The 23,539-nt window shown below is 41.1% G+C and overlaps 2 protein-coding genes and 2 long non-coding RNA genes across 4 annotated transcripts; all 4 read left to right on the forward strand.

The window, feature by feature from the left end:
* Positions 1–1,173: 1,173 nt before the first annotated feature.
* On the forward strand, positions 1,174–12,690 carry LOC146663398 (uncharacterized). The gene is made up of 3 exons (XM_085417366.1): positions 1,174–3,003; positions 6,395–6,407; positions 11,297–12,690. The coding sequence occupies exons 1-3, from the start codon at positions 2,223–2,225 to the stop codon at positions 12,054–12,056; spliced, it is 1,554 nt and encodes a 517-aa protein (XP_085273492.1). The 5' UTR covers positions 1,174–2,222; the 3' UTR covers positions 12,057–12,690.
* LOC146663399 (uncharacterized) lies at positions 6,849–7,778 on the forward strand. The gene is made up of 3 exons (XR_014913024.1): positions 6,849–6,994; positions 7,078–7,208; positions 7,703–7,778. It is a non-coding gene; the product is annotated as an uncharacterized LOC146663399 (long non-coding RNA).
* Positions 12,691–16,000: 3,310 nt separating the features above from the next.
* On the forward strand, positions 16,001–17,115 carry LOC146663400 (uncharacterized). The gene is made up of 3 exons (XR_014912911.1): positions 16,001–16,331; positions 16,415–16,545; positions 17,040–17,115. It is a non-coding gene; the product is annotated as an uncharacterized LOC146663400 (long non-coding RNA).
* A 1,116-nt stretch (positions 17,116–18,231) lies between these two features.
* On the forward strand, positions 18,232–22,008 carry LOC146663401 (uncharacterized). Its single transcript, XM_085416150.1, has one exon. The coding sequence runs from the start codon at positions 20,613–20,615 to the stop codon at positions 21,372–21,374; it is 762 nt and encodes a 253-aa protein (XP_085272276.1). The 5' UTR covers positions 18,232–20,612; the 3' UTR covers positions 21,375–22,008.
* Positions 22,009–23,539: the final 1,531 nt, after the last annotated feature.

Genomic DNA, 23,539 nt, shown 5'->3' on the forward strand with positions numbered 1-23,539 from the left:
GATACACAGAGGGGGCACACAGGGGGTAAAGTCACGAGGGGAAATCAAATAAGCAACATCTTAACAGAACAACCGAGGGACCCTAAAGCTGACATCAAACAACAACAATACAAGACACACAAAAAACCAGGTAGAAGTCCCAGGACCATGACATGCAGGTGGTTACATATGGTTAAAATGATTCAAATGCACTAAGTATGCATGTTTTTCATATCAATATAGTCCATAACTTGATTACTGTCTGTAGCCCACATGATTAAACACTTTAGTTACATAAAACATGTGAGTTTAGATTTTATCTACTGTATAGCCTGTATAGTAAATTAATATGTAGCCCAATAAGTATAAAATCCAGAAAGCTACACAACATGGGGCGGTTCATTTACAAACACAGTTCTAACTTGAGTTTCACACAGTTTTTATTAGAAAACAATCAAATTGTTAAATGCTTCAAGTACACAAAATGTCAGAAATCTGCACCGTCATGAACAGAAATTTAAACCTAATTTTTCGTGATTTGTTGATTAACCCTCCGAGGTCTAAATCCCACGTTGTGCACATCAACATCACAGATTTGTACAAATCAAATTTATAACAAAGACATGTTAAATATTAAGCACTGGAAACAGCTTGTTGTTTTGTTGCCATAGCGTTTTGTTTTGTCTCCATTTAAAAGATATCAAAATCTGAGCAAACAACTTGATGTCAAAAGAATCTCTGCACATTCCGCAGTCTTTGCTGCTAAAGTGACATCACAGCATTTAAGCATGTTTGAATGAAAACATCAGCATATGAACACAAAACTGAAGAGACACTGCAACCGAATGAAAGCAGACCACTATTTAGTGACATTTGGACGTTTCCCTGAGGATTAACTGCTGTGTAATCTACCAAGAACTAAAGTAAGCTCAAATTTCAGTTTATAAACTCAAGATCATTTACTTAAATATATAAAGCCTGATTTCCCTGCTTGCCAGGACAGTATTTATGTACTTTACATTGTGCAAGACTAGACTATATTTTCCATCATAGAGAGGATGATGTGGATCTATTATTCAGGAAAACAAATGAAGACTTAACTATTTGTCAGCTGATGTAATATTTGACAAATGATACATAAATTAGAAAATGTTCTTAATCATATCTTAGAGTGACAGAAGCTCTTTTTAACACGATTATTTCTCAGATTATTTTGTTCATTTAGGAAAATAGAGAAGACGTAAGTTTTGTTCTCAAACAAACTATTAGAATTTCTGAGAAACTGAGCCTACGTGCACATGTACACGGCTATTTTTGAAAGCGCAGCTTTGTCTCTGCATTTGGGCCTTTCGTCCACACCTAAACAGCAGATTGAGTCACTGAAAGGTGAGATTTTTAAAAAGCACGTTTTTGTGTTTAGGTGTGGACGAGGAAAACGGACATTTACTCAGGCAATGTCAAAAGTGTGCGCCGCTGTTGAAGTCACGCTGTGGCCACGTTATTGTTTACGTGAGATCAATTTCTACAATGGCAGATGTAGACAACATACTGTGTCTGTTAATCTTAGTATCTGCAGTTTTTACACGCTTACATCAGACGTGGATTCTACATTCAACACAGACGCTCTCCCAACCCAAATCCTGACGTCGGTTTGGAAGAAATGTAATTTTAAAAAATGACATTTATGTATGCTGTATGCATTTAGTCCATTCCAAAGTTGTGAGTCTGTCTTTAGTTATTAACATTTGAAACGATGAAGGCACGTGAAAGTAACACAAAATTAGCTGCTTTTCCAGAAAAAGACAAAAACTTCTCAGAAGTACGTAAGGTTTTATGAGGTTTTCCCACCCAGGCTTCTAGACTTCTGATTGGCCAACATTTCTACACGGTTAAGATTTGGCGTGTTCTTGACAGCGTTTCACTTTGTTTTTAGTGTTTAGATGTGGAAGGAGATATTTTTTCAAAACTGCACATGTAGACTGGATTTTTTTTTTTTTAAACGAAAAAGGAAAAACGTCCGTTTTCAAACATAGCCGTGTACGTTTGGACGCAGCCTAAAGTCATCACAAAAAAAGCAAATTCTCTGAACATTCTGGGTTGAGGTTTAGTGATCATTGTTGTTTTGTGTTCCTTGTAGTCAAAATGAGTGCAAGTGGAGACGGACCACAAAATAACCAAAACGGTAAGCACATGTACTCAGTCTTGAAATTGATGAAAAACAGATTTTCAGCAGATAGTTATGGATGTTAATTAAAAGATTTAATGATCTTGCAGGCCAACAGGTTAACCCACAAATGTTGGCAAATGGAGATCAGGAACCTGCTAATGGCTTCCTGAACGATCTGTATCTCGCTCTCCGTGATTATTGTTGCTATCTAGATGAGCTAATAGCTTCAGTACTGGCACAATATGACAATTACCTTTACGGGGACGAAGACGATGACGACGACGACGATGACGACGACGACGATGACGACGACGACGATGACGACGACAACGACAACGACGATGACGACGATGACGACAACGACAACGACAACGACGATGACGACAACGATGACGCAAATGACGGCGGCGACGGCGACGGCAACGATGACGATGACGATGACGACGACGACGATGTTCAAAATATTCATGTGAGGGACAATAATGCCAATGGTGACAACGATGAACAGCACGGGGATGCTGTGGTTGTGATCATTTTCAATGTTGGTGGCATTGAAAATGAGGAGGCATTTGAAGGCCGCATGGATGTTCGCCAGTACATCCCAGAAGAGGACCCTCAGCCAGGTGTTTCCAGGAAGAGGTCTAGAGAGAGGGATGAAGAAGATTTAGGAGCAAACAAAAGAATGAGATGGAGCGATGATGACTCTGAAGTATTTGAAGATGCGCACGAAGAGCTTGAACACGAAACTGGAGGCTCGAGGAAGCGTTCCCGAGAGGATTTTGAGCAAGAAGAGGAATACTTGCCTGTGTGCAAACTTCAGAGGTGTTCAATTGAGTCGACCAGCAGCAATGAAGACTAAGACTACTTCGACGGGTTTTTTCAGTATCCTTTCAGTAATCTGATGGCCTACTCAGGTGATCCTGAATCCTCTATGCTGCAATAAGCTGGGCATACACTGTGCTGCGATTTTTCAGTCGCGTTATTCGGCTCCTGATCAAACTGTAGGATTGACTCGCAGGGGTGAGAAGTTTGATCAAGGCCAAACTCGGGACGATCCCCAAAACGATCGCACGACTGAAAAATCGGCTCAAAATGGGCCAAAAATCGCACAGTGTATGCCCAGCATTAGGCTGCCGGGGGATTCCCATGATGCACTGGGTGTTTCTTCTTCACCCACTATGTTTAATAGACCTCTCTGCACTGAATGGTACTTGTTATTAACCTCTGTCTCTGTTCCATGTCTTTATACTATTTTCCTTGCCCCTCCCCAACCGGTCGCAGCAGATGGCCGCCCCTCCCTGAGCCTGGTTCTGCTGGAGGTTTCTTCCTGTTAAAAGGGAGTTTTTCCTTCCCACTGTCGCCAAAGTGCTTGCTCATAGGGGGTCATATGATTGTTGGGGTTTTCTTTGTAAGTATATCTTACAATATAAAGCGCCTTCAGGTGACTGTTGCTGTCATTTGGCGCTCTTTAAATAAAATTGAATTGAAAATTAAATAGATGTCACTGTGATGATTTCTTCCCTGCATAGAAAGCTTAGACCCAAATGCAGATTCAATGCACATGGTTAAACTATTTATGAGACTTTAGAGAGGGAATGGAGAACGTGGCTCGAGCTAGGAGTGTCAGCAGACAGCAGGAACCAGAGGAAAAGCTATCGAGAGACTGAACACCTGGCTCCTGATGGGAACAATCCAACGGGAATTCTGCAACAGAGGGAGAAGAAGTTGCTGGACGGGTAAGGGAGTTTGAGGGTAGGATGAGTACGTTGGCAGAGGAGACCTAAACACAGGGAAAACAAGGTTAAACACAGGGAAGGAGCACGCCAGAACTGGAGCAGAGGGGAAGCCTAGTTACCACTGGAGATGGCAGAACAAACTGGCGAGGAGTAGCAGGCAGCGCTGGTTTAAGAAGCCCTCCTGCTGATTGTTTGCAGATGAGGCCCAGGTGAGATGCTGGAAACTCCACCTCTGAAGTGTGGACACAGTATCCCCATTCCAAGTGGAAAAGCCCCTCAGACACTTCCATGGTGCATGACAAGAAGGATGAGAAAGCATTCATGGTCCATCCATCCCTCCGTCAGCGTAATGCCTAAAAGTTTATTCAGATGTAAATGTATTACATTTTTAAATAAAGATCATCAGTGTTTTTAATGACGCTGCATTTCATTCATGTGTCTCTATTGGACAGTGTTGTAGAAGTTACAGAAGACAGGAATCAGTTCCAGCTTGGCCTGACATTTGATCACTAGTGATGTGTGATACCACTGATTTCCTTTCCGATCCGATACCAAGTAAAATTCAGGGTGGTATCGACGATACTGCTCCGATACTTTGTACAAAAACTTTACTCTTTTATTGTATCTCAAATTATAGCGTCATAATCATTACAGGACATCAGATTACTTGTTCTTATCACTTAATAATGCAGAATTCATCATATAGAAATCAAAAACCTGAAGTTGTGCACTATGTGAACACCTTGCCTGCCTGCAGCACTAAAGGACTCCCTGAGAGACGTCTGTCTCACCCTAGCAGCACCCGTCCTTCTCCTCCTCTTCAGTTTGCCTCAACATAAGCTCCTCATATTCTGTGATATGATTTACTTTGAGGTGTTTGACAAGGTTAGTGGTGTTGCCACAACACCTCACTTTCTTGCCACATGTATCGCAAACCACGTCTGGGCTGTTTGTGGATGTAAAATACGTGCGCACATGACTCCAGTTACGCTCAGCCATTGTTGTGAGTGCGCACGCCACAGGCTGCCACACATTTATACAGCCGTATTTCACACATGACTATAAAAGGCGGAAGAGGGAGTAGTTCTTTCCAATGTAGACAATCTGAATGATAGTTTCTTTCCACTGTGTTCCTGTTAATGAAAAACTACAATTTACCCCAAAATGATTCAAATATCGATATTTTAATGTGGAAACCTTCTGTTTCCACATCTGGACTTTCTGTTGCTGCCCACGCGGGTGAAACTTTCTTTGAAGTGGCTCATTGAAGTTGTAATTGATAATCAATTCCCACACAATGAGAGAATCCAATCAATTTGTTTATCAGGGGAAAGGTGTGATTTCTTAGGACACTGGAGCCTAACATTAACTGGTTTAAAATTAGCTTATTTCCATAAGAAGAAAAACATACTGAGAAAGAGATCACCAAAATATACATGTACAAATGTGAAATAGTCATATGTAGTGTGAAAGAGCTATTTGACATCTTTAAATTCAAAGTAATGTATAAATCCACTTACATAAAACATGAAAAGGCGGCGCAGCGATGCCCATCTCAGCCAGTGTATGATGGTGGGGCAAGATGGCAGCTTCCACAACATGACGCCAGCTCCTATGTATTTTTAGTAGATAAATGATACGTTTATGTATCAATTTGTTGGAAGATGTAATTACACCTTAATTATGTAATTAGAAGCAAAAATGATTTTTTTTTTTAATCAAATCACCTCAAAAAATTACTGTACTTACTTTCTAAATCATTCTTTACCTCTGAAAGGGGTGGCTGTGGCTCAGGAGGTGGAGCAGGTCATCTACTAATCAGATGGTTTTTGGGTCGATCCCTGGCTGCTCCAGACTGCATGCTAACTGTCCTTGGGCAAGACATTAACCCCAAGTCACTCTCTGATGCATTCATCAGAGTATGAATGTGTGTGAATGTTAGGTAGAAAGCACAGAAAAAGGGCTTCTATGAACAGGTGTGAATGAGGCAACCTGTATAGAGCGCTTTGAATGTTCAGGTAGAGTAGAAAAGCACTGTAAAAATTTCTCTGTGTTGATTTCTTTTGGACCTCAAACATTACTCACCTTGTTGCAGGTTTCTTTATTAATGCTGAAAACCCAGAATGGAAACTGACCTTACTGCTTCCTTCCTTTCCAAACTATTGCGGCTCCTCCAACCAACGGCCGCGGCAGGCTAAACATGAGGACACAGATGACGTGCAACAGTAAACACATGAGATACACCTCTGTACTATTTGCTACTTTTATTCCACATACAACTGTCCACTGTACAAATCGGCACACGGGCTCAAACCATTAAACAAATGCACAGACTGCACAAAAAACTGCACCATTTACTATGCCAAATTTCAACATTGGCCTATTGCATAACTTAGTGCAGAAGTATACATAAACCAAAAAATGCATCAAAATGATTCAAGCTGCGCTCAAGCTGCAGTCAACAGAAGGTTTCGCCTCATGCTCACCCTACCTTTCTGCTCATTAACATCAGGTGCCGTGAACAGGTGAGTGCAACCACATTTATCACACCCATTAAATCCTTTTATCTCATTGTGTTTGAATAATTGTAATTCCTTCTACTGGGATCTCAGCCAGAAGTCCATCTTTCACCTCCAGCTCATTTAAATCTCAGCTGCCAGACTTATAACAAATTCAAAGAAATAAATCATCATTCTCCTCCTCACAACCTTTTGGGTATACGATACATGGGTACAAGCCTTGTTACAGATTTGGTCACTTTTTATGAACCAAGTCACTGCCTGCATTCTGCACATCAGACACTCTTATCTGTCTGTGCAGCCTGGCTGAATGCAAAAAGAAAACAAACCGTTTCGTGTTTTAACTCTTTGAACTTTTCTTTTGAGTTTTTAACTAAGATTTTATTGTGTTCTTTAACACACTTTGTAACTGTTTTGAAAGTGCTAGGCAAATTAACTGTTAACTATTACTGTTATTATTGTTATTGACAGTCTGGAGCTTTGGCAGTATGGAAGGTGGATGCGAGAGGGAGACTTCATGGAAACCACCTTGTAAAACATGAATACAAGAAACCTTTAACTTGCTGCATCTTCAGACCGTCCACACCTGGAGAGTAAGCAGCCTTCGAAGTCCCATATCAAGTGGAAGAGTATGACATTTTTTTAATCAAATACTATTTTTTGTATTTTATTATAGTGATGTGGCAATGCTAGCTCGAGCATCTGTGAGAGGAGATGAGCGTGCGCTGGACAAGTTTAGCTGGAAGGGGGCACCTCTGAAGATGGGGCCACAGGAGGGACTTGGATTCTTTATCTGCACTGCAGATGGTAGGAGTTTGTGATTCCTGTTGGAGTTTGGAAAATTAAATCATTTGTTATTTTCAATGCATTTGACCATACTTTCTTTAAGACACAATTTGTTTTTTCATTGCCTTGTATAATTTTGTCTGAGGCCAGCAGTCTTCTGCAGTCACAGCCCTCAATGTATAAAGGCTGTTTATTTTATTTGTTTGTTCTGTAAATTGCATTGATGATACTTTGCTTTATTTTTGAACAGTTACGAAGAACAGTATGAGAAAAGTATTCATGGTTTTAGAAAGTCTGATTAATCCAGCAGACTTGTTGAAAATTATATCAAAAGTGTATTTTGCCTCTGTGAAGCAGTAATCCTGTGGGAGTCTCCAGAAAGGGGAAAATACAACAAGCTATAATGCTATTGATCCAGAATCCAGTCTGATCTTTAATAAATATGAACACTTTGTGGTTTGAGCTGTCAGATATTCCACTTATTTCATCTTTAATCCCATGTCTTATGCATATAGGTAAAGTCCATAGTGTGGATGAGTATTGTAAGACGAGTGTCCTTCTCAGTGTGGAGGGCTCCATCAAGAAACTTCTCTACATGCTACGTGCTACATAACTATGTTTTGTCTCTTGATGAGACTCTGGGATATGAGAGGAGAGAGATGATCAACTGTGTTTCATACTGTGCAGGCAAAGGCAAAAGTTTGCACAGAATTGTAAATGAAAAGAAGCTTTTTCTTTCCCATCACCATATTCCTGAATGTTTCCAAATGCATAGGTTAAAAAAAACAAAACTCGTTGCTTTTTTAAAAATTCTGCAACACTCAGAAATCCTAGCAGCTGGCACCACCAATGGACGCATAGCAATGTGGAGGATGGTGGTGCAGTCGGGTAGCAGTAGAGGTGACACTAAGCCCCAGTGGAAACTGCAGACACCAACAGAAATTGGAGGAAATGTCACTCAGCTACAGGTAATGTCTTGACCAGCATTAGTACATTACTTTCGTTTGGTTTAATTACACTTTTATTTTAACTGGAGATTGACAGTAACAACACTGTTTTTCTTTGAGCCAAAATTTCATTGAAGGAAATTTCAATGCAGCTTTGATGCTGGATGGAGACAGCAACGCATTTTAAAACCCTGACTTGGACTGTGGGAATCAAGTCTTTACAATACGCACGTGCACACACACACACACACACACACACACACACACACACACACACACACACACACACACACACACACACACACACCAGCCTGACCAATAAGAGCCAAGAGTTGCAGTGATAGGCAGGCTGAACCAGCAAATAGCCAGAAACAACTGGTCAGTGCAGCACCGCCTCAGGTACCACATACAGATTTTAACTGGCTTCTGACTTTGTGTGGTGTGGAGTATGCTAGATTTTATATAAATATGGATGAGATTAGCTGGGGATGAACAAAATCTCCTTCAGCAACTATTAAATAGCCAGAAGGGGCCAGACAGTCAATATATTAATTCAGCGTTCCTACAGAACAGACCGTAAAGCATTCCCAAAAAGTCAAAACAATTATTTTAGCAGCTGATTTCTGTACTTAAAAAAACCCCAAACAAACATTTATTATAGCTCTATTATGTAGGTAATGTAGGAGACGTGGACACAAATACACAGAGGGTTAACGAGGGAAGTGGGAGCACACGGGGAACACAGGCGACACTGATAATCATAACGAGACACGGCAGGAGTAACACAACACTGACGGGAGACTATCAAAGTAAAACAGGAAGCACACAGAGACGCAGACCAGATTGGAAGAGAACACAGACATAGCGGGCTGGGAAAACATGGAATAAAACACAAGGAGGAGAAACGAGGCATGGGGGCTGGCAGATACACAGAGGGGGCACACAGGGGGTAAAGTCACGAGGGGAAATCAAATAAGCAACATCTTAACAGAACAACCGAGGGACCCTAAAGCTGACATCAAACAACAACAATACAAGACACACAAAAAACCAGGTAGAAGTCCCAGGACCATGACATGCAGGTGGTTACATATGGTTAAAATGATTCAAATGCACTAAGTATGCATGTTTTTCATATCAATACAGTCCATAACTTGATTACTGTCTGTAGCCCACATGATTAAACACTTTAGTTACATAAAACATGTGAGGTTAGATTTTATCTACTGTATAGCCTGTATAGTAAATTAATATGTAGCCCAATAAGTATAAAATCCAGAAAGCTACACAACATGGGACGGTTCATTTACAAACACAGTTCTAACTTGAGTTTCACACAGTTTTTATTAGAAAACAATCAAATTGTTAAATGCTTCAAGTACACAAAATGTCAGAAATCTGCACCGTCATGAACAGAAATTTAAACCTAATTTTTCGTGATTTGTTGATTAACCCTCCGAGGTCTAAATCCCACGTTGTGCACATCAACATCACAGATTTGTACAAATAAAATTTATAACAAAGACATGTTAAATATTAAGCACTGGAAACAGCTTGTTGTTTTGTTGCCATAGCGTTTTGTTTTGTCTCCATTTAAAAGATATCAAAATCTGAGCAAACAACTTGATGTCAAAAGAATCTCTGCACATTCCGCAGTCTTTGCTGCTAAAGTGACATCACAGCATTTAAGCATGTTTGAATGAAAACATCAGCATATGAACACAAAACTGAAGAGACACTGCAACCGAATGAAAGCAGACCACTATTTAGTGACATTTGGACGTTTCCCTGAGGATTAACTGCTGTGTAATCTACCAAGAACTAAAGTAAGCTCAAATTTCAGTTTATAAACTCAAGATCATTTACTTAAATATATAAAGCCTGATTTCCCTGCTTGCCAGGACAGTATTTATGTACTTTACATTGTGCAAGACTAGACTATATTTTCCATCATAGAGAGGATGATGTGGATCTATTATTCAGGAAAACAAATGAAGACTTAACTATTTGTCAGCTGATGTAATATTTGACAAATGATACATAAATTAGAAAATGTTCTTAATCATATCTTAGAGTGACAGAAGCTCTTTTTAACACGATTATTTCTGAGATTATTTTGTTCATTTAGGAAAATAGAGAAGACGTAAGTTTTGTTCTCAAACAAACTATTAGAATTTCTGAGAAACTGAGCCTACGTGCACATGTACACGGCTATTTTTGAAAGCGCAGCTTTGTCTCTGCATTTGGGCCTTTCGTCCACACCTAAACAGCAGATTGAGTCACTGAAAGGTGAGATTTTTAAAAAGGACGTTTTTGTGTTCAGGTGTGGACGAGGAAAACGGACATTTACTCAGGCAATGTCAAAAGTGTGCGCCGCTGTTGAAGTCACGCTGTGGCCACGTTATTGTTTACATGAGATCAATTTCTACAATGGCAGATGTAGACAACATACTGTGTCTGTTAATCTTAGTATCTGCAGTTTTTACACGCTTACATCAGACGTGGATTCTACATTCAACACAGACGCTCTCCCAACCCAAATCCTGACGTCGGTTTGGAAGAAATGTAATTTTAAAAAATGACATTTATGTATGCTGTATGCATTTAGTCCATTCCAAAGTTGTGAGTCTGTCTTTAGTTATTAACATTTGAAACGATGAAGGCACGTGAAAGTAACACAAAATTAGCTGCTTTTCCAGAAAAAGACAAAAACTTCTCAGAAGTACGTAAGGTTTTATGAGGTTTTCCCACCCAGGCTTCTAGACTTCTGATTGGCCAACATTTCTACACGGTTAAGATTTGGCGTGTTCTTGACAGCGTTTCACTTTGTTTTTAGTGTTTAGATGTGGAAGGAGATATTTTTTCAAAACTGCACATGTGGACTGGATTTTTTTTTTTTTTTAAACGAAAAAGGAAAATCGTCCGTTTTCAAACATAGCCGTGTACGTTTGGACGCAGCCTAAAGTCATCACAAAAAAAGCAAATTCTCTGAACATTCTGGGTTGAGGTTTAGTGATCATTGTTGTTTTGTGTTCCTTGTAGTCAAAATGAGTGCAAGTGGAGACGGACCACAAAATAACCAAAACGGTAAGCACATGTACTCAGTCTTGAAATTGATGAAAAACAGATTTTCAGCAGATAGTTATGGATGTTAATTAAAAGATTTAATGATCTTGCAGGCCAACAGGTTAACCCACAAATGTTGGCAAATGGAGATCAGGAACCTGCTAATGGCTTCCTGAACGATCTGTATCTCGCTCTCTGTGATTATTGTTGCTATCTACATGAGCTAATAGCTTCAGTACTGGCACAATATGACAATTACCTTTACGGGGACGAAGACGATGACGACGACGACGATGACGACGACGACGATGACGACGACGACGACAACGACAACGACGATGACGATGATGACGACAACGACAACGACAACGACGATGACGACAACGATGACGCCAATGACGGCGGCGACGGCGACGGCAACGATGACGATGACGATGACGACGACGACGATGTTCAAAATATTCATGTGAGGGACAATAATGCCAATGGTGACAACGATGAACAGCACGGGGATGCTGTGGTTGTGATCATTTTCAATGTTGGTGGCATTGAAAATGAGGAGGCATTTGAAGGCCGCATGGATGTTCGCCAGTACATCCCAGAAGAGGACCCTCAGCCAGGTGTTTCCAGGAAGAGGTCTAGAGAGAGGGATGAAGAAGATTTAGGAGCAAACAAAAGAATGAGATGGAGCGATGATGACTCTGAAGTATTTGAAGATGCGCACGAAGAGCTTGAACACGAAACTGGAGGCTCGAGGAAGCGTTCCCGAGAGGATTTTGAGCAAGAAGAGCAATACTTGCCTGTGTGCAAACTTCAGAGGTGTTCAATTGAGTCGACCAGCAGCAATGAAGACTAAGACTACTTCGACGGGTTTTTTCAGTATCCTTTCAGTAATCTGATGGCCTACTCAGGTGATCCTGAATCCTCTATGCTGCAATAAGCTGGGCATACACTGTGCTGCGATTTTTCAGTCGCGTTATTCGGCTCCTGATCAAACTGTAGGATTGACTCGCAGGGGTGAGAAGTTTGATCAAGGCCAAACTCGGGACGATCCCCAAAACGATCGCACGACTGAAAAATCGGCTCAAAATGGGCCAAAAATCGCACAGTGTATGCCCAGCATTAGGCTGCCGGGGGATTCCCATGATGCACTGGGTGTTTCTTCTTCACCCACTATGTTTAATAGACCTCTGCACTGAATGGTACTTGTTATTAACCTCTGTCTCTGTTCCATGTCTTTATACTATTTTCCTTGCCCCTCCCCAACCGGTCGCAGCAGATGGCCGCCCCTCCCTGAGCCTGGTTCTGCTGGAGGTTTCTTCCTGTTAAAAGGGAGTTTTTCCTTCCCACTGTCGCCAAAGTGCTTGCTCATAGGGGGTCATATGATTGTTGGGGTTTTCTTTGTAAGTATATCTTACAATATAAAGCGCCTTCAGGTGACTGTTGCTGTCATTTGGCGCTCTTTAAATAAAATTGAATTGAAAATTAAATAGATGTCACTGTGATGATTTCTTCCCTGCATAGAAAGCTTAGACCCAAATGCAGATTCAATGCACATGGTTAAACTATTTATGAGACTTTAGAGAGGGAATGGAGAACGTGGCTCGAGCTAGGAGTGTCAGCAGACAGCAGGAACCAGAGGAAAAGCTATCGAGAGACTGAACACCTGGCTCCTGATGGGAACAATCCAACGGGAATTCTGCAACAGAGGGAGAAGAAGTTGCTGGACGGGTAAGGGAGTTTGAGGGTAGGATGAGTACGTTGGCAGAGGAGACCTAAACACAGGGAAAACAAGGTTAAACACAGGGAAGGAGCACGCCAGAACTGGAGCAGAGGGGAAGCCTAGTTACCACTGGAGATGGCAGAACAAACTGGCGAGGAGTAGCAGGCAGCGCTGGTTTAAGAAGCCCTCCTGCTGATTGTTTGCAGATGAGGCCCAGGTGAGATGCTGGAAACTCCACCTCTGAAGTGTGGACACAGTATCCCCATTCCAAGTGGAAAAGCCCCTCAGACACTTCCATGGTGCATGACAAGAAGGATGAGAAAGCATTCATGGTCCATCCATCCCTCCGTCAGCGTAATGCCTAAAAGTTTATTCAGATGTAAATGTATTACATTTTTAAATAAAGATCATCAGTGTTTTTAATGACGCTGCATTTCATTCATGTGTCTCTATTGGACAGTGTTGTAGAAGTTACAGAAGACAGGAATCAGTTCCAGCTTGGCCTGACATTTGATCACTAGTGATGTGTGATACCACTGATTTCCTTTCCGATCCCATACCAAGTAAAATTCAGGGTGGTATCGACGATACTGCTCCGATACTTTGTACAAAAACTTTACTCTTTTATTGTATCTCAAATTATAGCGTCATAATCATTACAGGACATCAGATTACTTGTTCTTATCACTTAATAATGCAGAATTCATCATATAGAAATCAAAAACCTGAAGTTGTGCACTATGTGAACACCTTGCCTGCCTGCAGCACTAAAGGACTCCCTGAGAGACGTCTGTCTCACCCTAGCAGCACCCGTCCTTCTCCTCCTCTTCAGTTTGCCTCAACATAAGCTCGTCATATTCTGTGATATGATTTACTTTGAGGTGTTTGACAAGGTTAGAGGTGTTGCCACAACACCTCACTTTCTTGCCACATGTATCACAAACCACGTCTGGGCTGTTTGTGGATGTAAAATACGTGCGCACATGACTCCAGTTACGCTCAGCCATTGTTGTGAGTGCGCACGCCACAGGCTGCCACACATTTATACAGCCGTATTTCACACATGACTATAAAAGGCGGAAGAGGGAGTAGTTCTTTCCAATGTAGACAATCTGAATGATAGTTTCTTTCCACTGTGTTCCTGTTAATGAAAAACTACAATTTACCCCAAAATGATTCAAATATCGATATTTTAATGTGGAAACCTTCTGTTTCCACATCTGGACTTTCTGTTGCTGCCCACGCGGGTGAAACTTTCTTTGAAGTGGCTCATTGAAGTTGTAATTGATAATCAATTCCCACACAATGAGAGAATCCAATCAATTTGTTTATCAGGGGAAAGGTGTGATTTCTTAGGACACTGGAGCCTAACATTAGCTGGTTTAAAATTAGCTTATTTCCATAAGAAGAAAAACATACTGAGAAAGAGATCACCAAAATATACATGTACAAATGTGAAATAGTCATATGTAGTGTGAAAGAGCTATTTGACATCTTTAAATTCAAAGTAATGTATAAATCCACTTACATAAAACATGAAAAGGCGGCGCAGCGATGCCCATCTCAGCCAGTGTATGATGGTGGGGCAAGATGGAAGCTTCCACAACATGACGCCAGCTCCTATGTATTTTTAGTAGATAAATGATACGTTTATGTATCAATTTGTTGGAAGATGTAATTACACCTTAATTATGTAATTAGAAGCAAAAAATGATTTTTTTTTTAATCAAATCACCTCAAAAAATTACTGTACTTACTTTCTAAATCATTCTTTACCTCTGAAAGGGGTGGCTGTGGCTCAGGAGGTGGAGCAGGTCATCTACTAATCAGATGGTTTTTGGGTCGATCCCTGGCTGCTCCAGACTGCATGCTAACTGTCCTTGGGCAAGACATTAACCCCAAGTCACTCTCTGATGCATTCATCAGAGTATGAATGTGTGTGAATGTTAGGTAGAAAGCACAGAAAAAGGGCTTCTATGAACAGGTGTGAATGAGGCAACCTGTATAGAGCGCTTTGAATGTTCAGGTAGAGTAGAAAAGCACTGTAAAAATTTCTCTGTGTTGATTTCTTTTGGACCTCAAACATTACTCACCTTGTTGCAGGTTTCTTTATTAATGCTGAAAACCCAGAATGGAAACTGACCTTACTGCTTCCTTCCTTTCCAAACTACTGCGGCTCCTCCAACCAACGGCCGCGGCAGGCTAAACATGAGGACACAGATGACGTGCAACAGTAAATGGCCTGTATTTGTATAGCGCTTTTCTAGTCCCTAAGGACCCCAAAGCGCTTTACACAACCTGTCATCCACCCATTCACACACTGGTGATGGCAAGCTACAATGTAGCCACAGCCACCCTGGGGCGCACTGACAGAGGCGAGGCTGCCGGACACTGGCACCACCGGGCCCTCTGACCACCACCAGGCGGCAACGGGTGAAGTGTCTTGACCGAGACTGTCCAAGCCGGGGCTCGAACCGGCAACCTTCCGATTACAAGGCGAACTCCCAACTCTTGAGCCACGATCGCCCCATGAGATACACCTCTGTACTATTTGCTACTTTTATTCCACATACAACTGTCCACTGTACAAATCGGCACACGGCCTCAAACCATTAAACAAATGCACAGACTGCACAAATAACTGCACCATTTACTATGCCAAATTTCAACATTGGCCTATTGCATAACTTAGTGCAGAAGTATACATAAACCAAAAGATGCATCAAAATGATTCAAGCTGCGCTCAAGCTGCAGTCAACAGAAGGTTTCGCCTCATGCTCACCCTACCTTTCTGCTCATTAACATCAGGTGCCGTGAACAGGTGAGTGCAACCACATTTATCACACCCATTAAATCCTTTTATCTCATTGTGTTTGAATAATTGTAATTCCTTCTACTGGGATCTCAGCCAGAAGTCCATCTTTCACCTCCAGCTCATTTAAATCTCAGCTGCCAGACTTATAACAAATTCAAAGAAATAAATCATCATTCTCCTCCTCACAACCTTTTGGGTATACAATACATGGGTACAAGCCTTGTTACAGATTTGGTCACTTTTTATGAACCAAGTCACTGCCTGCATTCTGCACATCAGACACTCTTAGCTGTCCGTGCAGCCTGGCTCAATGCAAAAAGAAAACAAACCGTTTCGTGTTTTAACTCTTTGAACTTTTCTTTTGTGTTTTTAACTAAGATTTTATTGTGTTCTTTAACACACTTTGTAACTGTTTTGAAAGTGCTAGGCAAATTAACTGTTAACTATTACTGTTATTATTGTTATTGACAGTCTGGAGCTTTGGCAGTATGGAAGGTGGATGCGAGAGGGAGACTTCATGGAAACCACCTTGTAAAACATGAATACAAGAAACCTTTAACTTGCTGCATCTTCAGACCGTCCACACCTGGAGAGTAAGCAGCCTTCGAAGTCCCATATCAAGTGGAAGAGTATGACATTTTTTTAATCAAATACTATTTTTTGTATTTTATTATAGTGATGTGGCAATGCTAGCTCGAGCATCTGTGAGAGGAGATGAGCGTGCGCTGGACAAGTTTAGCTGGAAGGGGGCACCTCTGAAGATGGGGCCACAGGAGGGACTTGGATTCTTTATCTGCACTGCAGATGGTAGGAGTTTGTGATTCCTGTTGGAGTTTGGAAAATTAAATCATTTGTTATTTTCAATGCATTTGACCATACTTTCTTTAAGACACAATTTGTTTTTTCATTGCCTTGTATAATTTTGTCTGAGGCCAGCAGTCTTCTGCAGTCACAGCCCTCAATGTATAAAGGCTGTTTATTTTATTTGTTTGTTCTGTAAATTGCATTGATGATACTTTGCTTTATTTTTGAACAGTTACGAAGAACAGTATGAGAAAAGTATTCATGGTTTTAGAAAGTCTGATTAATCCAGCAGACTTGTTGAAAATTATATCAAAAGTGTATTTTGCCTCTGTGAAGCAGTAATCCTGTGGGAGTCTCCAGAAAGGGGAAAATACAACAAGCTATAATGCTATTGATCCAGAATCCAGTCTGATCTTTAATAAATATGAACACTTTGTGGTTTGAGCTGTCAGATATTCCACTTATTTCATCTTTAATCCCATGTCTTATGCATATAGGTAAAGTCCATAGTGTGGATGAGTATTGTAAGACGAGTGTCCTTCTCAGTGTGGAGGGCTCCATCAAGAAACTTCTCTACATGCTACGTGCTACATAACTATGTTTTGTCTCTTGATGAGACTCTGGGATATGAGAGGGGAGAGATGATCAACTGTGTTTCATACTGTGCAGGCAAAGGCAAAAGTTTGCACAGAATTGTAAATGAAAAGAAGCTTTTTCTTTCCCATCACCATATTCCTGAATGTTTGCAAATGCATAGGTTAAAAAAAAAAAACTCGTTGCTTTTTTAAAAATTCTGCAACACTCAGAAATCCTAGCAGCTGGCACCACCAATGGACGCATAGCAATGTGGAGGATGGTGGTGCAGTCGGGTAGCAGTAGAGGTGACACTAAGCCCCAGTGGAAACTGCAGACACCAACAGAAATTGGAGGAAATGTCACTCAGCTACAGGTAATGTCTTGACCAGCATTAGTGCATTACTTTCGTTTGGTTTAATTACACTTTTATTTTAACTGGAGATTGACAGTAACAACACTGTTTTTCTTTGAGCCAAAATTTCATTGAAGGAAATTTCAATGCAGCTTTGATGCTGGATGGAGACAGCAACGCATTTTAAAACCCTGACTTGGACTGTGGGAATCAAGTCTTTACAATACGCACGTGCACACACACACACACACACACACACACACACACACACACACACACACACACACACACACACACACACACCAGCCTGACCAATAAGAGCCAAGAGTTGCAGTGATAGGCAGGCTGAACCAGCAAATAGCCAGAAACAACTGGTCAGTGCAGCACCGCCTCAGGTACCACATACAGATTTTAACTGGCTTCTGACTTTGTGTGGTGTGGAGTATGCTAGATTTTATATAAATATGGATGAGATTAGCTGGGGATGAACAAAATCTCCTTCAGCAACTATTAAATAGCCAGAAGGGGCCAGACAGTCAATATATTAATTCAGCGTTCCTACAGAACAGACCGTAAAGCATTCCCAAAAAGTCAAAACAATTATTTTAGCAGCTGATTTCTGTACTTAAAAAAACCCCAAACAAACATTTATTATAGCTCTATTATGTAGGTAATGTAGGAGACGTGGACACAAATACACAGAGGGTTAACAAGGGAAGTGGGAGCACACGGGGAACACAGGTGACACTGATAATCATAACGAGACACGGCAGGAGTAACACAACACTGACGGGAGACTATCAAAGTAAAACAGGAAGCACACAGAGACGCAGACCAGATTGGAAGAGAACACAGACATAGCGGGCTGGGAAAACATGGAATAAAACACAAGGAGGAGAAACGAGGCATGGGGGCTGGCAGATACACAGAGGGGGCACACAGGGGGTAAAGTCACGAGGGGAAATCAAATAAGCAACATCTTAACAGAACAACCGAGGGACCCTAAAGCTGACATCAAACAACAACAATACAAGACACACAAAAAACCAGGTAGAAGTCCCAGGACCATGACATGCAGGTGGTTACATATGGTTAAAATGATTCAAATGCACTAAGTATGCATGTTTTTCATATCAATATAGTCCATAACTTGATTACTGTCTGTAGCCCACATGATTAAACACTTTAGTTACATAAAACATGTGAGTTTAGATTTTATCTACTGTATAGCCTGTATAGTAAATTAATATGTAGCCCAATAAGTATAAAATCCAGAAAGCTACACAACATGGGACGGTTCATTTACAAACACAGTTCTAACTTGAGTTTCACACAGTTTTTATTAGAAAACAATCAAATTGTTAAATGCTTCAAGTACACAAAATGTCAGAAATCTGCACCGTCATGAACAGAAATTTAAACCTAATTTTTCATGATTTGTTGATTAACCCTCCGAGGTCTAAATCCCACGTTGTGCACATCAACATCACAGATTTGTACAAATCAAATTTATAACAAAGACATGTTAAATATTAAGCACTGGAAACAGCTTGTTGTTTTGTTGCCATAGCGTTTTGTTTTGTCTCCATTTAAAAGATATCAAAATCTGAGCAAACAACTTGATGTCAAAAGAATCTCTGCACATTCCGCAGTCTTTGCTGCTAAAGTGACATCACAGCATTTAAGCATGTTTGAATGAAAACATCAGCATATGAACACAAAACTGAAGAGACCCTGCAACCGAATGAAAGCAGACCACTATTTAGTGACATTTGGACGTTTCCCTGAGGATTAACTGCTGTGTAATCTACCAAGAACTAAAGTAAGCTCAAATTTCAGTTTATAAACTCAAGATCATTTACTTAAATATATAAAGCCTGATTTCCCTGCTTGCCAGGACAGTATTTATGTACTTTACATTGTGCAAGACTAGACTATATTTTCCATCATAGAGAGGATGATGTGGATCTATTATTCAGGAAAACAAATGAAGACTTAACTATTTGTCAGCTGATGTAATATTTGACAAATGATACATAAATTAGAAAATGTTCTTAATCATATCTTAGAGTGACAGAAGCTCTTTTTAACACGATTATTTCTCAGATTATTTTGTTCATTTAGGAAAATAGAGAAGACGTAAGTTTTGTTCTCAAACAAACTATTAGAATTTATGAGAAACTGAGCCTACGTGCACATGTACACGGCTATTTTTGAAAGCGCAGCTTTGTCTCTGCATTTGGGCCTTTCGTCCACACCTAAACAGCAGATTGAGTCACTGAAAGGTGAGATTTTTAAAAAGCACGTTTTTGTGTTTAGGTGTGGACGAGGAAAACGGACATTTACTCAGGCAATGTCAAAAGTGTGCGCCGCTGTTGAAGTCACGCTGTGGCCACGTTATTGTTTACATGAGATCAATTTCTACAATGGCAGATGTAGACAACATACTGTGTCTGTTAATCTTAGTATCTGCAGTTTTTACACGCTTACATCAGACGTGGATTCTACATTCAACACAGACGCTCTCCCAACCCAAATCCTGACGTCGGTTTGGAAGAAATGTAATTTTAAAAAATGACATTTATGTATGCTGTATGCATTTAGTCCATTCCAAAGTTGTGAGTCTGTCTTTAGTTATTAACATTTGAAACGATGAAGGCACGTGAAAGTAACACAAAATTAGCTGCTTTTCCAGAAAAAGACAAAAACTTCTCAGAAGTACGTAAGGTTTTATGAGGTTTTCCCACCCAGGCTTCTAGACTTCTGATTGGCCAACATTTCTACACGGTTAAGATTTGGCGTGTTCTTGACAGCGTTTCACTTTGTTTTTAGTGTTTAGATGTGGAAGGAGATATTTTTTCAAAACTGCACATGTGGACTGGATTTTTTTTTTTTTAAACGAAAAAGGAAAAACGTCCGTTTTCAAACATAGCCGTGTACATTTGGACGCAGCCTAAAGTCATCACAAAAAAAGCAAATTCTCTGAACATTCTGGGTTGAGGTTTAGTGATCATTGTTGTTTTGTGTTCCTTGTAGTCAAAATGAGTGCAAGTGGAGACGGACCACAAAATAACCAAAACGGTAAGCACATGTACTCAGTCTTGAAACTGATGAAAAACAGATTTTCAGCAGATAGTTATGGATGTTAATTAAAAGATTTAATGATCTTGCAGGCCAACAGGTTAACCCACAAATGTTGGCAAATGGAGATCAGGAACCTGCTAATGGCTTCCTGAACGATCTGTATCTCGCTCTCTGTGATTATTGTTGCTATCTACATGAGCTAATAGCTTCAGTACTGGCACAATATGACAATTACCTTTACGGGGACGAAGACGATGACGACGACGACGATGACGACGATGACGACGACGACAACGACAACGACGATGACGACAACGACGATGACGACAACGACGATGACGACAACGACAACGACGATGACGACAACGATGACGACAATGACGGCGGCGACGGCGACGGCAACGATGACGACGATGTTCAAAATATTCATGTGAGGGACAATAATGCCAATGGTGACAACGATGAACAGCACGGGGATGCTGTGGTTGTGATCATTTTCAATGTTGGTGGCATTGAAAATGAGGAGGCATTTGAAGGCCGCATGGATGTTCGCCAGTACATCCCAGAAGAGGACCCTCAGCCAGGTGTTTCCAGGAAGAGGTCTAGAGAGATGGCTGAAGAAGATTTAGGAGCAAACAAAAGAATGAGATGGAGCGATGATGACTCTGAAGTATTTGAAGATGCGCACGAAGAGCTTGATCATGAAACTGGAGGCTCGAGGAAGCGTTCCCGAGAGGATTTTGAGCAAGAAGAGCAATACTTGCCTGTGTGCAAACTTCAGAGGTGTTCAATTGAGTCGACCAGCAGCAATGAAGACTAAGACTACTTCGACGGGTTTTTTCAGTATCCTTTCAGTAATCTGATGGCCTACTCAGGTGATCCTGAATCCTCTATGCTGCAATAAGCTGGGCATACACTGTGCTGCGATTTTTCAGTCGCGTTATTCGGCTCCTGATCAAACTGTAGGATTGACTCGCAGGGGTGAGAAGTTTGATCAAGGCCAAACTCGGGACGATCCCCAAAACGATCGCACGACTGAAAAATCGGCTCAAAATGGGCCAAAAATCGCACAGTGTATGCCCAGCATTAGGCTGCCGGGGGATTCCCATGATGCACTGGGTGTTTCTTCTTCACCCACTATGTTTAATAGACCTCTGCACTGAATGGTACTTGTTATTAACCTCTGTCTCTGTTCCATGTCTTTATACTATTTTCCTTGCCCCTCCCCAACCGGTCGCAGCAGATGGCCGCCCCTCCCTGAGCCTGGTTCTGCTGGAGGTTTCTTCCTGTTAAAAGGGAGTTTTTCCTTCCCACTGTCGCCAAAGTGCTTGCTCATAGGGGGTCATATGATTGTTGGGGTTTTCTTTGTAAGTATATCTTACAATATAAAGCGCCTTCAGGTGACTGTTGCTGTCATTTGGCGCTCTTTAAATAAAATTGAATTGAAAATTAAATAGATGTCACTGTGATGATTTCTTCCCTGCATAGAAAGCTTAGACCCAAATGCAGATTCAATGCACATGGTTAAACTATTTATGAGACTTTAGAGAGGGAATGGAGAACGTGGCTCGAGCTAGGAGTGTCAGCAGACAGCAGGAACCAGAGGAAAAGCTATCGAGAGACTGAACACCTGGCTCCTGATGGGAACAATCCAACGGGAATTCTGCAACAGAGGGAGAAGAAGTTGCTGGACGGGTAAGGGAGTTTGAGGGTAGGATGAGTACGTTGGCAGAGGAGACCTAAACACAGGGAAAACAAGGTTAAACACAGGGAAGGAGCACGCCAGAACTGGAGCAGAGGGGAAGCCTAGTTACCACTGGAGATGGCAGAACAAACTGGCGAGGAGTAGCAGGCAGCGCTGGTTTAAGAAGCCCTCCTGCTGATTGTTTGCAGATGAGGCCCAGGTGAGATGCTGGAAACTCCACCTCTGAAGTGTGGACACAGTATCCCCATTCCAAGTGGAAAAGCCCCTCAGACACTTCCATGGTGCATGACAAGAAGGATGAGAAAGCATTCATGGTCCATCCATCCCTCCGTCAGCGTAATGCCTAAAAGTTTATTCAGATGTAAATGTATTACATTTTTAAATAAAGATCATCAGTGTTTTTAATGACGCTGCAGTTCATTCATGTGTCTCTATTGGACAGTGTTGTAGAAGTTACAGAAGACAGGAATCAGTTCCAGCTTGGCCTGACATTTGATCACTAGTGATGTGTGATACCACTGATTTCCTTTCCGATCCCATACCAAGTAAAATTCAGGGTGGTATCGACGATACTGCTCCGATACTTTGTACAAAAACTTTACTCTTTTATTGTATCTCAAATTATAGCGTCATAATCATTACAGGACATCAGATTACTTGTTCTTATCACTTAATAATGCAGAATTCATCATATAGAAATCAAAAACCTGAAGTTGTGCACTATGTGAACACCTTGCCTGCCTGCAGCACTAAAGGACTCCCTGAGAGACGTCTGTCTCACCCTAGCAGCACCCGTCCTTCTCCTCCTCTTCAGTTTGCCTCAACCTAATCTCGTCATATTCTGTGATATGATTTACTTTGAGGTGTTTGACAAGGTTAGTGGTGTTGCCACAACACCTCACTTTCTTGCCACATGTATCGCAAACCACGTCTGGGCTGTTTGTGGATGTAAAATACGTGCGCACATGACTCCAGTTACGCTCAGCCATTGTTGTGAGTGCGCACGCCACAGGCTGCCACACATTTATACAGCCGTATTTCACACATGACTATAAAAGGCGGAAGAGGGAGTAGTTCTTTCCAATGTAGACAATCTGAATGATAGTTTCTTTCCACTGTGTTCCTGTTAATGAAAAACTACAATTTACCCCAAAATGATTCAAATATCGATATTTTAATGTGGAAACCTTCTGTTTCCACATCTGGACTTTCTGTTGCTGCCCACGCGGGTGAAACTTTCTTTGAAGTGGCTCATTGAAGTTGTAATTGATAATCAATTC

Source organism: Rhamphochromis longiceps, linkage group LG8 (assembly GCF_057381845.1).
Source record: "Rhamphochromis longiceps isolate RC_006_pf linkage group LG8, R_longiceps_female_GT1.1, whole genome shotgun sequence".
NCBI classification, from domain to species: Eukaryota; Metazoa; Chordata; class Actinopteri; order Cichliformes; family Cichlidae; genus Rhamphochromis; species Rhamphochromis longiceps.